At 47.7% G+C, this 17,726-nt stretch overlaps 1 protein-coding gene across 2 annotated transcripts in view; it reads left to right on the plus strand.

Annotated features, from left to right (window-relative positions):
- LOC119166806 (homeobox protein Meis1) overlaps nt 1–17,726 on the plus strand; it is a 388,227-nt gene that overhangs the window by 335,060 nt on the left and 35,441 nt on the right. For both annotated transcript variants that reach the window (XM_037418168.2, XM_037418169.2), the window contains exon 11: nt 2,870–2,946. In XM_037418168.2, the coding sequence (XP_037274065.1) occupies nt 2,870–2,946 (77 nt within the window). The remainder of the gene's footprint in view (nt 1–2,869; nt 2,947–17,726) is intronic.

Consider the following 17,726-nt stretch of genomic DNA (forward strand, 5'->3'; position numbering starts at 1 on the left):
TGTACAAGGCGACCGCACTTTCGGAAACTACTCGCGGATAGCTGCGCCACACATCTGCAAACTTGCGTGCGAAAAAAGAATCTACCTACACACATCAATGTTTCTCCCCTTTCTCCACGGACCTCCTCACTGCGACAGCCCCCGGTGGTGCCCCCTGTGCTTAACCTGGTCAGCTTAGCCCCCACTGCAGAATACGACCCTCCTCACCTCTCCACTTCCCTCTACGTCTACCTGCATAGGTCGTGGGTACCCCCCTCTCCGTCTGCAAAAAAAAGGGGGGGAAAGAAATGAGAACCTCGCGCAGCATGGCCGACAGTGGGGCCCCCCATTGACAACTCGCGTTACTAGCGGTGTGCATTTTGTATCCCGCATGCAACGCTCCGTTTGACGCTGACGAGATTTATCGCTTGAGACATGAATGTTCCATTTTGTTTTTCTGCCACGTCTTTCCTCCTCTACTCTGACACTACACCCCCTTCCTGCCCCCTCACACTGTACTTTGTGCCTCCCCCCCATATATTCTTTTGTCCCTTAACCCCCCCCCCCCCCCGGCCTCTCTCGCTTCTGCTCTTGATGTTCCCTTTAGGAGGAACCCCACAGCGTGGCAAAACCCCTCTGCCGTTCACCTTTGCAGCAACCACTTTGTCGCTTATACCACCCTGCGCCACCATCCCCCACCTCCAAACTCAGTCTGACCCTTCTCGCATCTTTCCCATCTGCATATATTTAGATCCTGTCTCTTTAAATTTCTCGCTTGGCACTTTTCGCCGCTCCGGAGCCCTCCACCCTGCGCTAGCAGCGCCCCCTGCTCCGCACCCCGCTTCGTACGCGTCCACCGTTTTCGAATGCGCATGCGTCTGCAGATATCCGAAGATCAGCTCTCGCTAGCCTCCTCCTCCTCGTTCCGCATCAACGATTTCTCAGACTCCGCTTTCTCGCTTTCATTCTGTTTTCTATTTTCGCATTTTCGAACGCTTTGCAGCGCGATTTCGTTTGCACGCGGTCGGTCAGCTATCCAAGCTTTAGCCGGACCTAAATTTGATCTCTTCGTACGCTTGGGTTCACTTTTCTTGACTTCCAACCGTTCAAAGTAGAAACTTTTCCTCAACCCCCTCTCCGTCCCTGCTACTTCTTTATGTATTGTCCCCCACCCCGACTTCGTACTCGATGGCTGTGCATCTTTGGCTTATTCATAAAAAGAACAGTGAAAAAAAAAACAGGTGAATGATACAACAAATCGCGACAGGAGGAAATAGACGCGTGTGCGACCCCGGCCCAGAGAATTCAAAACAAGAACGCGGAGCGCCTCAAGAATGCCTAATCTTCGCATACAAAGAAAAATCGCTCGCTTGAGGCCGCGGGGTTGATGGCAGGGTTGGGCTTGTGAACGGAACCGAGACGATTGCAAAGAAGAAGCAGGAACGGCGTGCGACTGTTTTTATTTTACCCTGTCTCGCTGTATTGTACGAGTTCGCGGAACCAGGGCCGTGGTACCACGGTTCCCGGAGTTAGGCTTAGCCACGTGGGCTTTAGGCTTAAGATCGCCGTTTAGACTGACTGGGAAGCGCCATTGAGACTCGGGTTGCCGTTTAGGCTTTGCGGTTTTTTTTTGACGCGGTCTTATGCCTTATTATTGAGGCTTAGAGGTGCGGCGGAAGGATTTGAAGTGACGTGTCCCTACGGATGCTTTGCTTCCATTGCTATTTGAATCGCCCCGTCCCCCACGCCAAGTTAAAGCAGCAGCCGCTTTGGACTCCCATTGTCCGCTGGGCTTTCTATAAGACTGCGTCTTATAGTCGCTTCGGGGTTTCAGATCCGCTTCGAGGTTTCAGATCCGTAATAGTCGTTAATAGGCGCGTTCGATTGTCCTTTTTATGCGTACGATCCGCCGTTGTTAAATTTCGTACAACTGACTTGCCTTGTTTTGTGGTGAAACGAAATGGAAAATCATGGACTGAGTCAAGAGAACCTTCCACACTGCTTTGTACTGTTCGCGCATGGGAAAACATCGGAAGATCTTTAAATTAACCCCATACTTCTTCGAAGTGCACTGACAAAGAAAAAAACGGTTTTTACTTCTGAAGCACGGCGTTACATGAGCACTTTCTCGGTGTGTTGTACAAGTGTCGTATGTTGTCAAAATGATGGCACAGCTTATTAGAACAATGCGTGATAAAGTGTCGCTTCTTAAGGACGCTTAGGACGCCCCCCCCCCTTTCCACTAACCTATTTTGGTATGAAATTGACATGTAGCGCCCTCTTTGTACCTACAATGGTAGTGACTTGACGTGCAGCGCGCTCTTTTGACCTTTTTGGCACACTGGGCGGCAACTTCGGATGATAGCCAGGCACTATAGCGTAATTCACGCGGGGGAAGGTTGTGGTCAAGGTACTTTTGATCATCGTAAATCTGAATTGGCTGACAATTGAGTATAGCACCCTCAACTTTTTTTTTTCAATGTTCATGTATTGTATTATCTGCGTTCAATATCACTTAGCGTTTCGGAGAAGACTCAATAGAACGATGCAATGACGTAAATTGGGAAGTTGTGTTCATTTTGCTCATATATTTCACAGAATAATTAGAACCATATTTATATTGACAATATGCTCGCCAAAACGAAATGCGTGTCTCCCCCCCCCCCCCCCCCCCGCCTCTTTCGTTGAGAACTGTTCTGGATTTACGCCAATGCAGCCAGGAGCCCTCAACGCCATGAAACGAGCCCTTCATTTCATGTTTCGTCCACCCATGCAATGGGGGCTATAATTGGCACTCGTACTTTGTTTGGACCGTGAGCATCGTCCCATAGTAACATTCTTCTATGTCCCCTAACAACGTTATCTCTCTCTCTCTTTTTTTCTCATGCAGCATCCGTATCCCTCTGAAGACCAGAAAAAGCAGCTGGCCCAGGACACCGGACTCACCATCCTCCAAGTCAACAACTGGTGAGCATTATACGCCTCGTTTCGCTCTTCACTTGCCTTACCGCCATTGCACTTGAAGATACAATTACAAACGATGAAACTGCTGAACTTGCGTCGAACATTGAGAATAATGAAAACGGCGCTGGTATTTTCATATATGATGGCGAAGTCCAGATAAGTAAAACTAGGATAAGGGAATCAGGAATGTCCGTCTTTTTAAATAAAGTTGTCCTGCGGGCTCCCTTTATTTGCAATCATTGGCTTACGATATAGAAAACATCATTGCTTTTCAACGTTATAATACACGTACGAGCCTTAGACCCTACGCATTTAATTGGCGCAACTTGCGAGCACATGATCTTCGTACACCTTAAAAACAAATAATGTTGTGGGAAGGACATGTGTTATATTTTTTTAATAATACTCTTAAAGGCCCCTTTGGAGGCCTTTAACTTTAAAACGGCGTATTACTATGTATTATTGAAGGCCTCCAAAGGGACCTTTAATAATACATAGTAATACGCCGTTTTGAGAGAAAGTTGAATATGGCCAGCTACAAAACTGTATGAAAAGTGTAATCATCGTCAAATTACCCTCTAGGGCGAAAAACAATTTACGGCGAGATTTTTTTTTTTGATAACCTACGCCTAAGCTGATTACGAGGGTGTGTTTAGCTCCGTGCATGTGCAGTTCGTGAAGCTGAGCAGACTGGGGATAGATAACGTATATCTGGCATTGGATTCACTCGTCGAAAGGCCAAACTTTACTATTGATTAACTTAATGGTTTCTTACAATACGGTACACTGTGTCAAAAGGTTTTCCTATATAAGGACATTTCAAAGGAAGCATTTATGTCGCAAAAGTTCAGGAACCATGCAAACGTTGAGTGTTAGGTTCGGTTCAGTTTATTAGCGTTCTTTCCCGCACAGTTTGGTGCAAGGCTAAAGTTTTTGTCATATTCATATTCAATTTTAAGTTCTTAGTGGTTACGCAGCAAACCGAAAACACAATTAACGGTAAAAAATGTAAGGCCATGTTATAAAAGCTGCTGGGAAGAGAAGTTGACGGGATTCCCGACCATGAGATATTGGCGCAAAATGTCGACATTTAGCGAGAGGAAAATGGATCTTCTCACAAGGAAATAGGAGTATATAAAAGTGACAACGAATGCATCAATAAAATAAATACCAGCGAGAATCGGGAAACACTGAGTGAAAATACGCTCAGGGAATTGTCTCTTCTTGTTATTTTTACCGGTCTTGTTGGCGTTAAGTCTTGCCTGTAGATAATTCCTGGTTGGGGGGACATCCGTCAGGGAGCGCGCGTGCAATCTCGCGAGCGTAAGTCCTGTTTACACAGCCGCGCATGCCGGCTTGTGCACGCTTGCGATGTTATACGTTGGTACTGGCACCGACAGAGGAAGAATAAGAAATACAAAAAACAAACAAAGCGTGAGAGAAACAATGGTGGCGCGTGTTGGAACTGAGGGGTCGGACGTGCAACGTGGCTTCAGATCGAGCTAAGCGTGTGCCTGCAAATCCTCCCTAATTGACTACTCGGCGGCACCTCGAAGAGGATTGTCCCTTTGCCAGCTCAGTGGGACGCGTGTATTAGGGAGGACAACAAAGCGCTACGGGAAGCGCCAGCGTGGGAGGACCCCTAGAGGGGATGAAGGGGTTTAGGGAGGCTGGGAGGGAGGAAGTCGGGGGCTGTGGCTTCGCAACAAGCCGGAGTTCTTTTTTGCGCCACTGGTTCGGACCTCGTTAAAGAGGCCGGAGCGACGGTCTGGGCAAGCTGTTCGGAGCAGATCCGCTGAGTTGCTGTGGCATCTCCAGACAAGTCCCCGTGGCATCTCTGACATCTCTAGACTCTGTGGCAGTTTGCAACATGTCTCTAGGGACCACGTATGCCCGCAGGAAAGAGAAGTCGACCACCACTCGCTTGTGTGGACGAATTGACAAAACATCCATGTGTATTTCTCGAAAAAAAAAAAAGAGCTCTTCGCGTCTGTCCCTAGGCATGCCATGGTGTAGAATCTTTGTTTTTGAGAAGTCTTCCGTATTTTTCGTAGGTTCAGGCTAGAAATGGATGTATGTCGATTTCCCTTTGTAAAGCTCTTGCAACCTCACGGGATTTCGCAGATCATGCAGATTTACCGTTTTTGTGACCTCGTTAGACAGTTCTGTAACGTCCCCAAGACATCCTTGTAACGCTTGTCCAACACCCCGTAGCATTTTTAGCACCCATGTGGCACCCACATTTCGGACTCCTTTAGTATCCACGCAGCAGCTATGAAGTTCTCCTGTGGTATTTTTGTGGCACCCTTGTGAATACTCTCGTAGCACCTCTGTGTTACTGCTGCAACACCTCTACAGAAGTTATGGTGCGTCGGCGTAACGCCCCTCTATCAAGCAGCTATGCAACACCTCTGTCTAAGCATTGCTATACCAATTCTGAAGCGTCAACAGAACGCCTCTGCAACACCGTAGGTTCTCTGTTGCTGATTGAACCATATTTTGCAGCAATTTTGTTGTAGCACAGCCATTTTCTGTTCTGTGTCATCTCGGCGTTTGAAGTTCAATGGAATCTTTGCATCGCGTACCTCGCTAAAATCTTTCTTTCACTCGCGAAAAATTTCTTACGCCTCCTCTGCAGTTAGGTAGCGCGTCTGTGGGATCCAGATAGTTGACCATTATTATATAAGCTATGTTTCATAGTATAGAACTCGCCGTCGACATGGAAAAGTTCGTTTTTGTGTATAAGAGCATTCACGTGATTTGGTTTCGAAGAGCGCAGAGAGAGAGAATTATTTTAATTTGTAGCTGGAGAAGTCTGCCTGCTGTTTCACCTGACAGGCTACTCCAGGTGCCAGGTGATGACATTGATATATACAATGATAAACACACAACACATGCAGTTGCATACACGCATAACAGTCACATAACACATACAATCACTCGCACGCACTGCACTATTTACAACGTTTCGTTCAAGCCTGTGGCCCGTAAGAATTGTCAGTAGCGCTTTTGTGGAGTCTTAAAAAAAAAGACCGCAGGTCTTTGATGCCTTTTGTACCCTTCCCTCTTTGTCCGGCCAGCTTGGCGGTTGTGAGAATGCACTTACGAGTGTAAAATGAATAATTGTACCGACAAAAAATATATTTTTTTAGTCGACATCAGCTGTCGCAGGCGCTGCCCTCACAATCGTGGAGCCTGTTTGCACCGTCGGAGAATGGGGCTGTCATAAAAAGTCTCAAGTTTGATTGACAGCATTCACGGGGACGCGGGCGCTAACGGTCGGCCGCCGACGCTGACCGTTGGTCATTGTGGGAAACTTCTCGGACGGTCCACCTTTTTAATGGCCCCTCCCTTCTCTACTTCTCCAGCCCTCTTTGAATCCCGTCAATTTTCCCAGCTCTTGCAAACTCAAAATTACCAGGTGGGCTATACTACACAGTCACACTTCAGGTTTGTAAACTTCAACTTTTGCACAATGATTCGCTTTTTATTTTTTGTAGCATGCTCACAACGAATGTCGTCTTTTGCATGGGAAACGTGCAGCTATTCGGTTCGGCTTTATTTGCGAGGCTTTTTATTGTCTTTTTGAAAGCACGAAGATCTTCTCACCTGCTGGTTGTATGCAGTTTTCGGTAACTGTTCGCGAATATCAGCAGAAGCTTGACCTGTGACCGCTCATTGGTTGTATCAATAATCTTGTAGACGTCTATAATCAAGGGGATCCATTCACAGCTATATATTGACGTCTAGTTGGTATCCATAAACTATTAAGATTATGTTTGACGAGCCGCATTCTACGATATAAAGGTATGCATTTAGACCCCTTAACTCACGTTTAGGAGGCACCTTTTTTTCAATTTTCGAACTTGGGGAATTATATATAGATGAATAAAAGCGTATAACGTGCACACTTGTGTATAGATCTACATCAGCGTTGTCATGCACTATATCTGGTTTTATTCCTAACAGATTAATTACGAATACTAATTTATGCATTAAGAATACTTAAGAGGTCAATTAGCAGCACTAATTACTCTGGTTTAACCAGAGTAACTGAGCGTGCTGATTCGCTGGTGCCTGAAACACAGTGCTGAATACTTGACCGAGATAGTCGACAACAATGTAGGCCTGTTTACATTCGCTCTGAAGCTTTCGGTTTACGAACTTGTGAAGATGTCTCCACTTTAATCTGTGTGATTCCATGTTTTCTACTTCCGACGCCAATAATTATTCGCGATGCCAATTTCGCTTCCGTCATCGAAAACAAATTCAAAGAAACGTTTACCGTTCATTCTACCTACCGTTGTACAGAGCAATGTACGCTGTATGGAAAGGCGCCCATATTGCACGGGGCCACACGCCATAGTCGGGCATATCTCCCTTCCTGTGTGCACGTCGGAAGAGGGCGTGGCGGTGGGCGTCGACTTATCACATCACATCGTGAATGGAGTTCGCAGCGATGGGAGACCGGTAATGCACGAATAAAAATGAAAACCAAAAACTAAGGGCGGAAAAGTGGTCGATGGGTACGTGACATGGGATGTACTCTCTCTATGGGGGCTGGCGGGACTGACAGGAACTGCCGAAACTGCACTCATTTCTGTGACGACTAGACAAATGAAACAAAAGGGCAGAAACCCGAGCGTTCTTTTACATCGCTCACATAGTTAAGTTTCTCGGAAAAGTTTCGTTGCAGAATGAACTGCGGTGCTATGGTCGTTTGGTTACCGTGGGAACAGCTTGTAGTACGCGGATTTGTATATGCACGGTCCCTTTGCTTATGGTTCTGAACGGCGTGTTTGTGGCCTTACTAGAAAGGTCGGAAACGTGATGGTCGTCGCGTTTCACGAAACCTTTAAGTCGTACGCAATGGCACGTCGTACCCTAAGTATCAGTTTCGCTTACTCTAAAGAAGCCTTTAGATCTTGAAGCGACCAGCGGTGGTGTGGTGGTGCTAATTTATAGAACGTCAATATAGCTTCGATTATGAAGGGACGCTGGCAACAAGGTAAGCGGCGTTAGTCGTAACTGTTATCTGCTCGATCCCTTGATTGATTGATTGATTGATTGATTGATTGATATGTGGGGTTTAACGTCCCCAAACCACCATATGATTATGAGAGACGCCGTAGTCGAGGGCTCCGTAAATTTCGACCACCTGGGGTTCTTTAACGTGCACCCAAATCTGAGCACATGTACGGGCCTACAACATTTCCGCTTCCATCGGAAATGCAGCCGCCGCAGCCGGGATTTGAACCCGCGACCTGCGAGTCAGCAGCCGAGTACCTTAGCCACTAGACCACCGCGGCGGGGCTGCTCGATCCCTTGAGATGAGACATGCTAATGCCGAGTAAATAAACGAATTTCAAGGTGCTGGTCAGTATTTATTTGTCAGCGATATACGAGCAATATTTATTACCCTGAAGGTATATAGATTTACAATATTTCATATTTTGGGGGTCCTTGCACTCATAAGCGATCACTGCGGATACTTCAAGTGATACAGGGATAGTCGGTTCAATATTATCAATTCGTCAGGGTTGGGCTGTTGTTGGATGTTAAAAAAAAAAAAAAACGTTGTTTGGGATAATATCACACGATTCCCTGCGTTTCAGTGCTGGCTTCCCTGTCATACACTCGTCTGCCGCAAACACCACAGGACTACGTTTCCCTATGTGGCAGTATATCGGCAGCACGCTCAATAGGCATCAGTGTTGGAAGTAAACAAAACAAACAAAGTATAGGTGGGCGTATCTAGTTCGTTTCATTTTTGATCGACGCACGCCAGCGCCGGTGCGTACGGGAAACAAACGGTGCTACGCGGCTTGATTGGCGAGGCGTTGCTCGTTCCTGACGTCACGCGCCGCTGGGTGCTCGCAGCGCCCCCTTTACAAACGCACGCTCGCGCACGCACCCAGCGCCAGCCCAGTGGTTTCGCCCCACCGCCCGTGTCGTCTGCTGCGTAGGCCGTCAGCTGCATCGACGACGCAGCAGACGAACGCACGTAATACACTACCGTGTATTTCCCTCCCCCACCACTACCAGATTGGCGCTTCGGTCGACCTCGCGCTGTGTGTAATGGCTGTGATGAATTAGTCTCTGGGTGCCGCTTGACAGGTCTTGTCTCCCCTCCGCGTACCCTGCTGGGCGACAGTGTGGTAGCAACGTTGATGCTGCTCGGCCGAACAGGCGGTGTCGCCCATTGTGCGTCCCTTTTAGCCGTTCTCGAAGGCCTCGCACGCGACAGCAGGGAACGAAAATTCGACCTATATATATTTTTTTCTAGTAGCGTAACATGGGGGCAGTATGACCGCTGACTGATGGTACATGCTTTGTTTAAAAAATAAAAAAAAAACGTAGCGTGCAAGCTTCATCTAGTACGGCCTCAGTTTTGTATTTATTTCGAACAAAAGGGAGATGATATAAGCACTTGAAGCTTGCGCGGGTGAAACTTGAGAAGACGAAACTCCGCATTTTGAACTGGAACGTGTGAAACTGGATAGACGCAAATAGATGGACGGAAGTGGTTAGACGAAACTGGGCAGACGAAACTGGACACATGACACTGGATACAGTAAAAAAAAAAAAAAACTAGGCAGTCCAAACTAGACAGTTCGAATGGCACATATAAAAACTTAACAGACTAAACTGTACAGGTAACGTTCTTCCTAGAAAGCGGTTATCATGACCATATTGGAAAACCATTATAAAACTCAGTATCGTCTGCAGCGAACAAGTGGACAGGTATGAGGGCTATCAGTTCCCTTAAGAATTGATCTGTGTGAAAAAAAAAAGACATGGAAATGCAAGACGCGACGCGCGTTAGGCGTCTCCTCTTTGACGATAGTTATAGCGCGAGAACAAAACGACGACACAGAGACAAGAAGGACACGAAAGACACGTCCTTCTTGTCTCTGTGTCGTCGTTTTGTTCTCGCGCTATAACTATCGTCATGCCATACCAACTAGCCCAAGCTGCCACACTCCTCTTTGACCTTCGTTCAAACCGCAAAAAAAAAAAAAAAGTGTTCGTTTCTCGGAAGCCGTTTTGTGGAAGAGCATCTGCAGACACAAACGGCGCTAAACGGCGCTACACAGCTTGCCTCTGCGTTCGTAGTTGCGGTGTTGGTGGGCAAGCTGTGAATATGAAAGAAACCCCGTGTGGGGTCGGGTTCACAAGGCAGCGAACAGAGACGGGGCAAAGGACGGCGGCAAGAAAAAAAAGAAAGTTATGAAATATAGACGGAAATGAGAAAAAAAGAAAAGTGGCCCCTCTGGGAACGAAGCGAAGAAGGCATTCTTTCGCTGCAGCCGGTCGGTCCAGGCCTGCGGACAGCGGCAGCCTTCTGTCAAGAGTTCGCACTGCAGAGGAGGTGTGTCGTGTGACGGAGTAGCGGTAGTCAGGTCGTCACATCGGAGCAAACAAGCTTCTTTCGGTACTGGTAAAGTACGCCTTGCAGCTTCATTTTTTACAGTAAGGTTCTGAGCTCCTGGGAAGTGCGTCCATGGACAAAAGATGCGTAGAACAACAATTTTCGACGTACCGATTAACCGACTAAACCAGTGTTTTCTTTAAAAAAAAAGTCACATGATATAAAATTTAAGATAAAGCTCATGATTTCTGTCACAAGCTAGAGTGACGCTAGCAGCTTTGCCTGAAAGGAAGACTACTTGTGTATGAAATGAACGTCATGTGATTTTCGCACTTCAAAGACAACCTGTTTCTTATTTAGTAGAGAATTTTATGTGGATGCCGCTCTCAACTCAACAACACGAGTCGTGCGCAGGGAGGAAAAGCGGTATCATTGAGCGTATGTCTCCTTACTCGCTAAATATGCTCGCTGCTGGCGGTAAGTTCTGCTGGTGGCAAGTTTCTTTTTTAGTATCACCACTTCAGGGTGAACCATCAACTCTGCCAGCAGTCTGCTCCTTCGTGGTTATTTACTCCTGATTATTTCGCAGTGAAATTCTCATACAAGTTAGGTGCGCATACGAGTTACTCATACAAGTTATGCGGGTTGATTACATAAAGAAGTTTGCGGGTACAACGGGGCAGCACTAAGCGCAAGCCGGGTTGACGAAACATGGGAGAGGCCTTTGCCATGCAATAGGCATAGTGATGATGATGATGATGATGATGACGACGACGACGACGACGGCAAGACACTAGGTGGCACTTTAAACGTGTCACGTCAAGCATGCCCCACCACATAGGCTCACGGTTAACAGTGTGCAGTGACACGCACAAAACGTGAGGCCGGGTGACCCGGGTGTGATCTTGCGCAGTGAATGCGATTCAAGTAGTCCGATTTTTTCTTTCCTTATTTGCATATACTGAACCTGTACGCTGCACAAGTTGAAATTGGTGGCTGGTACATCCGTGTACTGTGCCGCACGTATACGTCCTGTTTCGTTGCCGTCGGAAAGGTGGTTCATTCCGCCGGGGCGGCCTCCTAGGGAGGTGGTGGCTTCACTCTCACACCCCGATTCAATTCGCAGCTGGGGGAAAGGGCGCGGTGCCGTGTTTTCCTTTTGTTATTTTGAGCGCCAGGAAAATGAAGGCCAGTTGGATGGGGGGGGGGGGGGGGGAGGTTCTTCCAAGAATTATGAGCGACGCTGAACGGAACTCACCGCATCTCCGATCTTCAGGCCCAAGCATAATGGCGCTTCGCAGAGTGCCCCTTGGCTATGGTGACTAGAAGCCACCACTCTTGCTGCTGCCGCCTCTGTCGGTGTGTTTTGTTGATCTCTTGTGTTTCTTTGTTTGCGATGTACTTTCTTTTCTTCGCGCTGATATCTATGAACGAGAACCACTGGTTTTTTGCGTTTTGCTCTTGATAGCGTTGTCCTGAATCGACGTGACCCCTGTCTGGTCGAGTTTCCGGCATGGTTCCTTTTGTTTTGAAGTGATTCGATATGATGCACCTGCTGGCCTTGTATATTATTCTAACGTACGCGTATCTCATTCGCAGATGTTTTAAGTGTCGAGGGGTGCGGGTTTGATTCTTAGCCGAAGCGACAGCACTTCGATGGCGGCTAAATGCAACGGAGGCATGTAAAGAGCGAGTGAGTCATTTATTATGGAACCATTCCATCAAACTTCACACGTTAAAAAGAACTTTGAGGATATACATTTTATCATCATAAATAATTGAGTCTTGTCCTTTGGGCCATTCGACTTTGTATACATTATTACACGCTGACTTCATCGTGGATGCCACTTCAGCCTTCGGACTATGGGACCCGCCTCCCCCCCCTCCCCCCCGAAATTGTTGGGAGAAGAAGTCGATGTTTTTTAAAGCTTTCAACAAGTGCCTCCCTCCCCTCCTCCCCCGAATAAGTTCCCTTGCTACGGGCATGTATGAGACCCTATTCTGTAAAACGTCTCCGTTTTATGCATTGTGTAACGTTGCTGACTAGAAACTTCAAACTGAGAGAAAAGAAGCCAGCAAGCGCGGCGGGCACCATGGTAGTCAGGCTGCTGCCGTTCAAGCCAGGGGCGCAGGATTTCGCGAAGCGATATATAATACACTAAAACGGTAATACGGGGAAGGAGTTTCCTCCTGTCTGCTAATAATCTAAAGCTCCATCGAACATTTCTCGACATTGCCTAAGGTACAGCATTAAGGACACGGTGTTTTTTTGACAATCACGGCGCCCGACGATCCCTGACTTTGCCTTCCAAGGACAGCTTACTTCCCACCGTTGGCCTTGGAAAACTAGGGACCAAAGGTGGGTCCACTTGAGCACCATGTCAGTGCTTCATTTTCGTTTACGCGTGCAGTGGGAAGTTGTTCTTCTTTCTGACTCGGCCATTTTGAAAGAAAGGGGGGGGGGGGGGAGACTGCGGTGAAACTTTGTCCTTTTTTACTGACAACCCTGCACACGCCTAAGCCACCAAGCCTAAATGGCAAAGATATCTTAAGATTTTACGCGCCACAGCCCTCGAGCTGTAGTTCAGTCTTGGGATGTAAAAACAGCGCAAAAACAGAAACGACGACTGAAGAAGAGACCGCAAGTATTCTTCAGTGATTGCCTCTATTTTTGCGCTGTTTTCATATTCCCAAGCATGAACCTCGAACTAGCCCTACTATCGCTTCTAGTCTAGTTCAGTCTACTGACCAAATTAAACCTCGTCCGCCCCTCATCCAGTTACAAAAATAAGTAGCGAAGACAACGACCCAAGTTCCGAGCTCGACAACGTGATATAGTTTCTTTTCCTTTTTGTTTCTTTTGTCTGTCCCGCTCTGCGGCGCACATCTTATCCGCCATCTCCCCCATTTATTTTCATCTTTCTCTCTCTCTTCGTCTTGTTACTGTCTGCCTTTCCGCACCACGCATTCGTCGCTGCACTGTCTGGGGCTCGTTAATGTTACTCTTGGGCCCCCCTCACCCCCCAAACTTTCTCTGTGCGCGTGTCTTCTATCTGGACGTTTCGATAGACGCCCGCGAGTCCTGGGAATGATTAATGGCCCTCCGGAGAGACGTCGCGATGCCTCGCATCGCGGCCGCTAGGCGGCGTCGGTGTCGGTGGCGTCGGCAGCGCGCCCTGGCGTACGCCAGGGCTGAGTCAGCGGCGGCGGCGGCTGGCGCAGACGTTGTTGATCCAGCGGAGGTCGAGAAAGCGGAACGGGAACCAAAACGTCTCTTGCATCTGCGGCGTGGATTTGTCGTGCCACGCCGCTGATGCAGAAGACAGTAAAAAGTTCGTTGTTAGACCCTCGTTAATTTGGAAAACCGGATCGTTCGGGCGTATTTACGAAGTTTGAAATGGCTCTCCCGAATGTTCTGGGAGTGCCCAGTTATGTCAGTTAAAATGACAGTAGCTCCGGATGCCCTCACGTCGAAGTGGACAACCGCTCTGTACAGCTCCAACTTCAAGACACAAGAATTAGCAGTCCAGCGGGCCCTCGAGATGGTGATGAAGCAGGGCCTCGAAGTCTCCTCATGGGAGACCTGAGGCCGGGTTGTTGAATGTCGACGGGCTTTCCATTAAGCTGTTGCCACCAGCCAACCAAGTTTGTGGAGAGACCGACGTTTCGGGACCGATTCGGTCTCTTTCCCGGGGAGTGACTATGTCGATTATGGAACATCGCCGTGTCTTGTCCTCTCCCGACAGCTCCGCATTTCCCTTTTCCTCACGTTTTGGAAACGTATATTGGGGGCATTGTTCCTAGCGAGCGGTTCACGTTTACAGATATGTGCTGCAAACGTGAACCCAGCCAGACAGATTTCTGTCAGAATGTTTTCATATAAGCTTATACATTGTTTAATGAAATCACTTTCGTTAGTTAGGCCATATTTGGCTGCAATCAGATCGATTCAAGTGATCCTCGGAGTGCGCCAATATGCGACGCAAAGCAGTGAAAACTGTTTTCTCGAACAACCGACACGTCTGCGCGAGCTTTCAGAAAAGACGTAGTTGCCATTCGAAATCAAGTTGTTTGTACATCACTAGGTATGGGTTCAGAGCGCGTTTTGCTTTAAGAGGCGGAGCCTTGAACCGCGGTGAGTTAGCTGGAACATTCAAGAGGCTCCAATTAACAAATGGGTTTATTTCCTGGTGTTTCGGAATCAATTACGCTCCTCTTTCAGGGGCAGTCACAGCCGAAGTGTCGTGGTGAAAGTTCTGCTACCAAGAGGTTACACTTGGACACTTAAAATACGAAAAGTATACGATTCGAAATTCGTGAACTCATTATCAGAGATTTCTTAGCTCAATATAAAAGGGAAAGTTTTTACCTTGATTTTATCTTCGATTAAAACACCTATGATGAAGAAACTACTGACGTTAGAGTTCTCTGAGTATATAATTTAACAGTTTAAACGTACTCATTGTTTCACTTGAGCGTTCCTTTAAATAACTCGGTGGAGCGTAATGAGCTACAGCGCACACAGAATGCGCAACTAGTTTCTGTTTTTGTTCCCCGGGTCCCAGCGGGACGATTGCGGTCGGTGTCACCCAATACTCGCGGTTTGAGGAGACGCGTGGCGCTGCCACTTCAACGTTCCTCGATCGTCTACGGTTTCATGCGGGGTTCGTCCGCTACGTGGCGCGCCCTTCGTTGTGTGTGCGTCTGCGGAGGCTTATACGCTAACGAACACCCGACCCCTTATGGTACAGGGGGCGCGCGTATCGCGTTTCGAGCACTTCTTCCAATCGCGTTATTGTATATCTTGGAACGCGTACTTAATTCGGGACGCGCGCAGTTTCCCCGCAGGTTGTGTGGGAACGACGAGCGGTTGGAAATATCGCGTTTCGTCGGGATGGAAGGAAATTCTCGCTGAAACGACCGCATACATATCGTTTTCTTTCCCCCCCCCCCCTGAAGATACACAGCATCGCTCAGTATTAAAATAAAGTTTGGTTACCAAAAACAAAGTGGAAGCTTACTTTTGCATCAATCAAATATTTATTTTAAATATCAAAAGCGAATTCTTCGCTTGTGTCAAACTGTACTGTTTCTTTTTTTTTCTTCAAATTATTTGCCGGCTTGAGACACGTCCATCAAATTGCATATTTTATTTCATTCAGCCATATCTTATCATTTCGTAAAATATTTTCATGCATTCGTACCTCTTTGTCACAATGATATTGTCTATGCTGACATAGACCAGAGGCCACGCCATGATTCATTTATATGTAGAAGAAGACGAGAGGAAAACATTAATTTCTTTCAATACAATACGTTGTACCATTTCGCTCGGGGCTTTAACCTGCCACAGCGCTTCTAGTTAGGCTTTTCAATGGCTGTACCCGGTTACTATGCTTTTCGATGCGAATTGATGCGTCCTTCTTGGGCTGCAAATACGACCTCGTCTAAAGAAATCGAGCATTTATATTATGGCTGAGCGAAAGCGGGGATAAATTTAGACGCAGCAATGCGAATCTTTTAAGTATTTCTTTTTTTTTTTTGCACAAACTTGGGGGGTTATTTCGGACATCGTAGATCTCCGTACTGTTGTCAAAAGCCGCCATTCGATCACTCTGACTCAGAACCTAGCTATTGCTGCCTCTCTCTGATTGGCTGCTAGCGCCGCCATTACAACATACGGCAACTGGGCAAAGTTAGTCCGTTTCCTGAATGGCTCGTTCGGTCAATGAAGGGAGGAATGCGAGTTGAAGAACCTTGGAAAAGCAGCGGGAAATATCAGCAATACGCGAAAAATGCTGCGCGTTTGCGCGACAGATGGTAAGCTAGCGCCATCTCTTGTCGACCTGGCGCACTGCACGGGCGACACCCCGCTGTCGTTGGACGCGTGCACAGAGTTGGGCCACAGCAGAGTTGTGCTCTTGCAGGACAGGACACTTCTGGTTGTGTTATCCATTTCTCGGCGGTGTCGTCTGGCGGTACGTCTGCCCTAGCAGACGACGCGAGTGTAAGCCTTTTTGGTGCCTGCATATGTACTTATAAGCGGCTACTTACCGACTGCGTCGTGCCGCGGACCACAACGAAAGTTAGCCATGTACCAGCGCATATACGACTTGGCGATGCGGGTGTTAAAGGAAGAGCACACTCCTCCCTCCTTCCGCCGTTTTCTTTTACGACGCCATCAAAATAGGTGTCTGTTCCCAGCACGCACCCGAGACGGCACCACTATCGTCGCCTTCACACCCCCTTTCCACTTCTCTTCTACGAGATCATCTGCCTTGTAGCCTTGTACACCCTTCGCACGTGCAACACCCACAAAAAGAACAAGAGTAAAGCAACAAAAGAAACCCGTCTGGCACGGTGTTGTTTTGTTCCGTTTACTCCTTCCTCGACTCGGGTGTGCATGTTCGTGGAGTGTCATTGGCACGGGTGCGTTTTCGCTTTTTTGCTGCACGTTGTGTTGGGCCTCTTTGTATTATAGGCTCGTCGGGTCGTCGTCTTGCAGCTGCTGGGGTTCTGGCTCCTGCGCTGTTCAGTTTATGACGCCAGGAGAATGACAAGCAGTAGGCGGCGCGGGTACGGGGTGGTTCACCGAGCTATGCGATTCGGTAGGTACGCCGAGACGTACTAGACGAGGGGAGTAGACTTGTACCATGCTAGCTAAGAACGAGAAGGCGCCAAGGTGTTTGTTGTTGCGTCGAGGGAAGTCCATTTCACGCCGGCCGCTATAGGGGGCGCAGCAATAGCATGCGGGTCTATTATGAACGCGTTAAAAACGAAACGACCTTCTTTTCTTTTTTGTATTTGGTGAATTCCACTTCTCTTTAAACGGGGGGGGGGGGGGGAGGGGGAGCTTAGAAGAGGGCAATAATATTATTGAGGTTCTGAGGACTCTCTCGAAAGTCGTTGCCAATCGTTTACAGGGGGCGTTTTGCCATGAAAGTAGCAGTTGGCAGATCTCTCGCTACGAAAGAAGGCAGAAGAGAGATAGATGCTTTAATTTGGTGTTTTCGGTGATCCTGCGTTGTTACTTGAACGGCGATGATGGCAGTAAAAAAAATGTTGTAGTCCGTTAAAGCTACGTATCCCCCTGAGTGATCATTGCGTACGAAATTCATGGTTGTGCCTTTGTTGTTCGCTGTTCCTGCTTTCTTTCTGGGCGATTAACATTCGATGGTGAATAGCCGACTGGCTTGCAGCTGGATAACTGACCATGTTCAGGGTGGTGTCAAGCTACGTAACTGCAGATTTTGCAACGTTGAATAAGTTGTCGTGAACCGTGAGCATTCTGTATCCAGCATTCGTGGGTACTCAAATCATTGCACAACTTTCCTGAGTTAAAGTCCTCATCATCATTTCCGCCTCTATCAGATGTTCGGATACAAGCTCACAGCTATGTGGTAACGTGATT

This window comes from Rhipicephalus microplus, chromosome 6 (genome assembly GCF_043290135.1).
Source record: "Rhipicephalus microplus isolate Deutch F79 chromosome 6, USDA_Rmic, whole genome shotgun sequence".
Classification (NCBI taxonomy): Eukaryota; Metazoa; Arthropoda; class Arachnida; order Ixodida; family Ixodidae; genus Rhipicephalus; species Rhipicephalus microplus.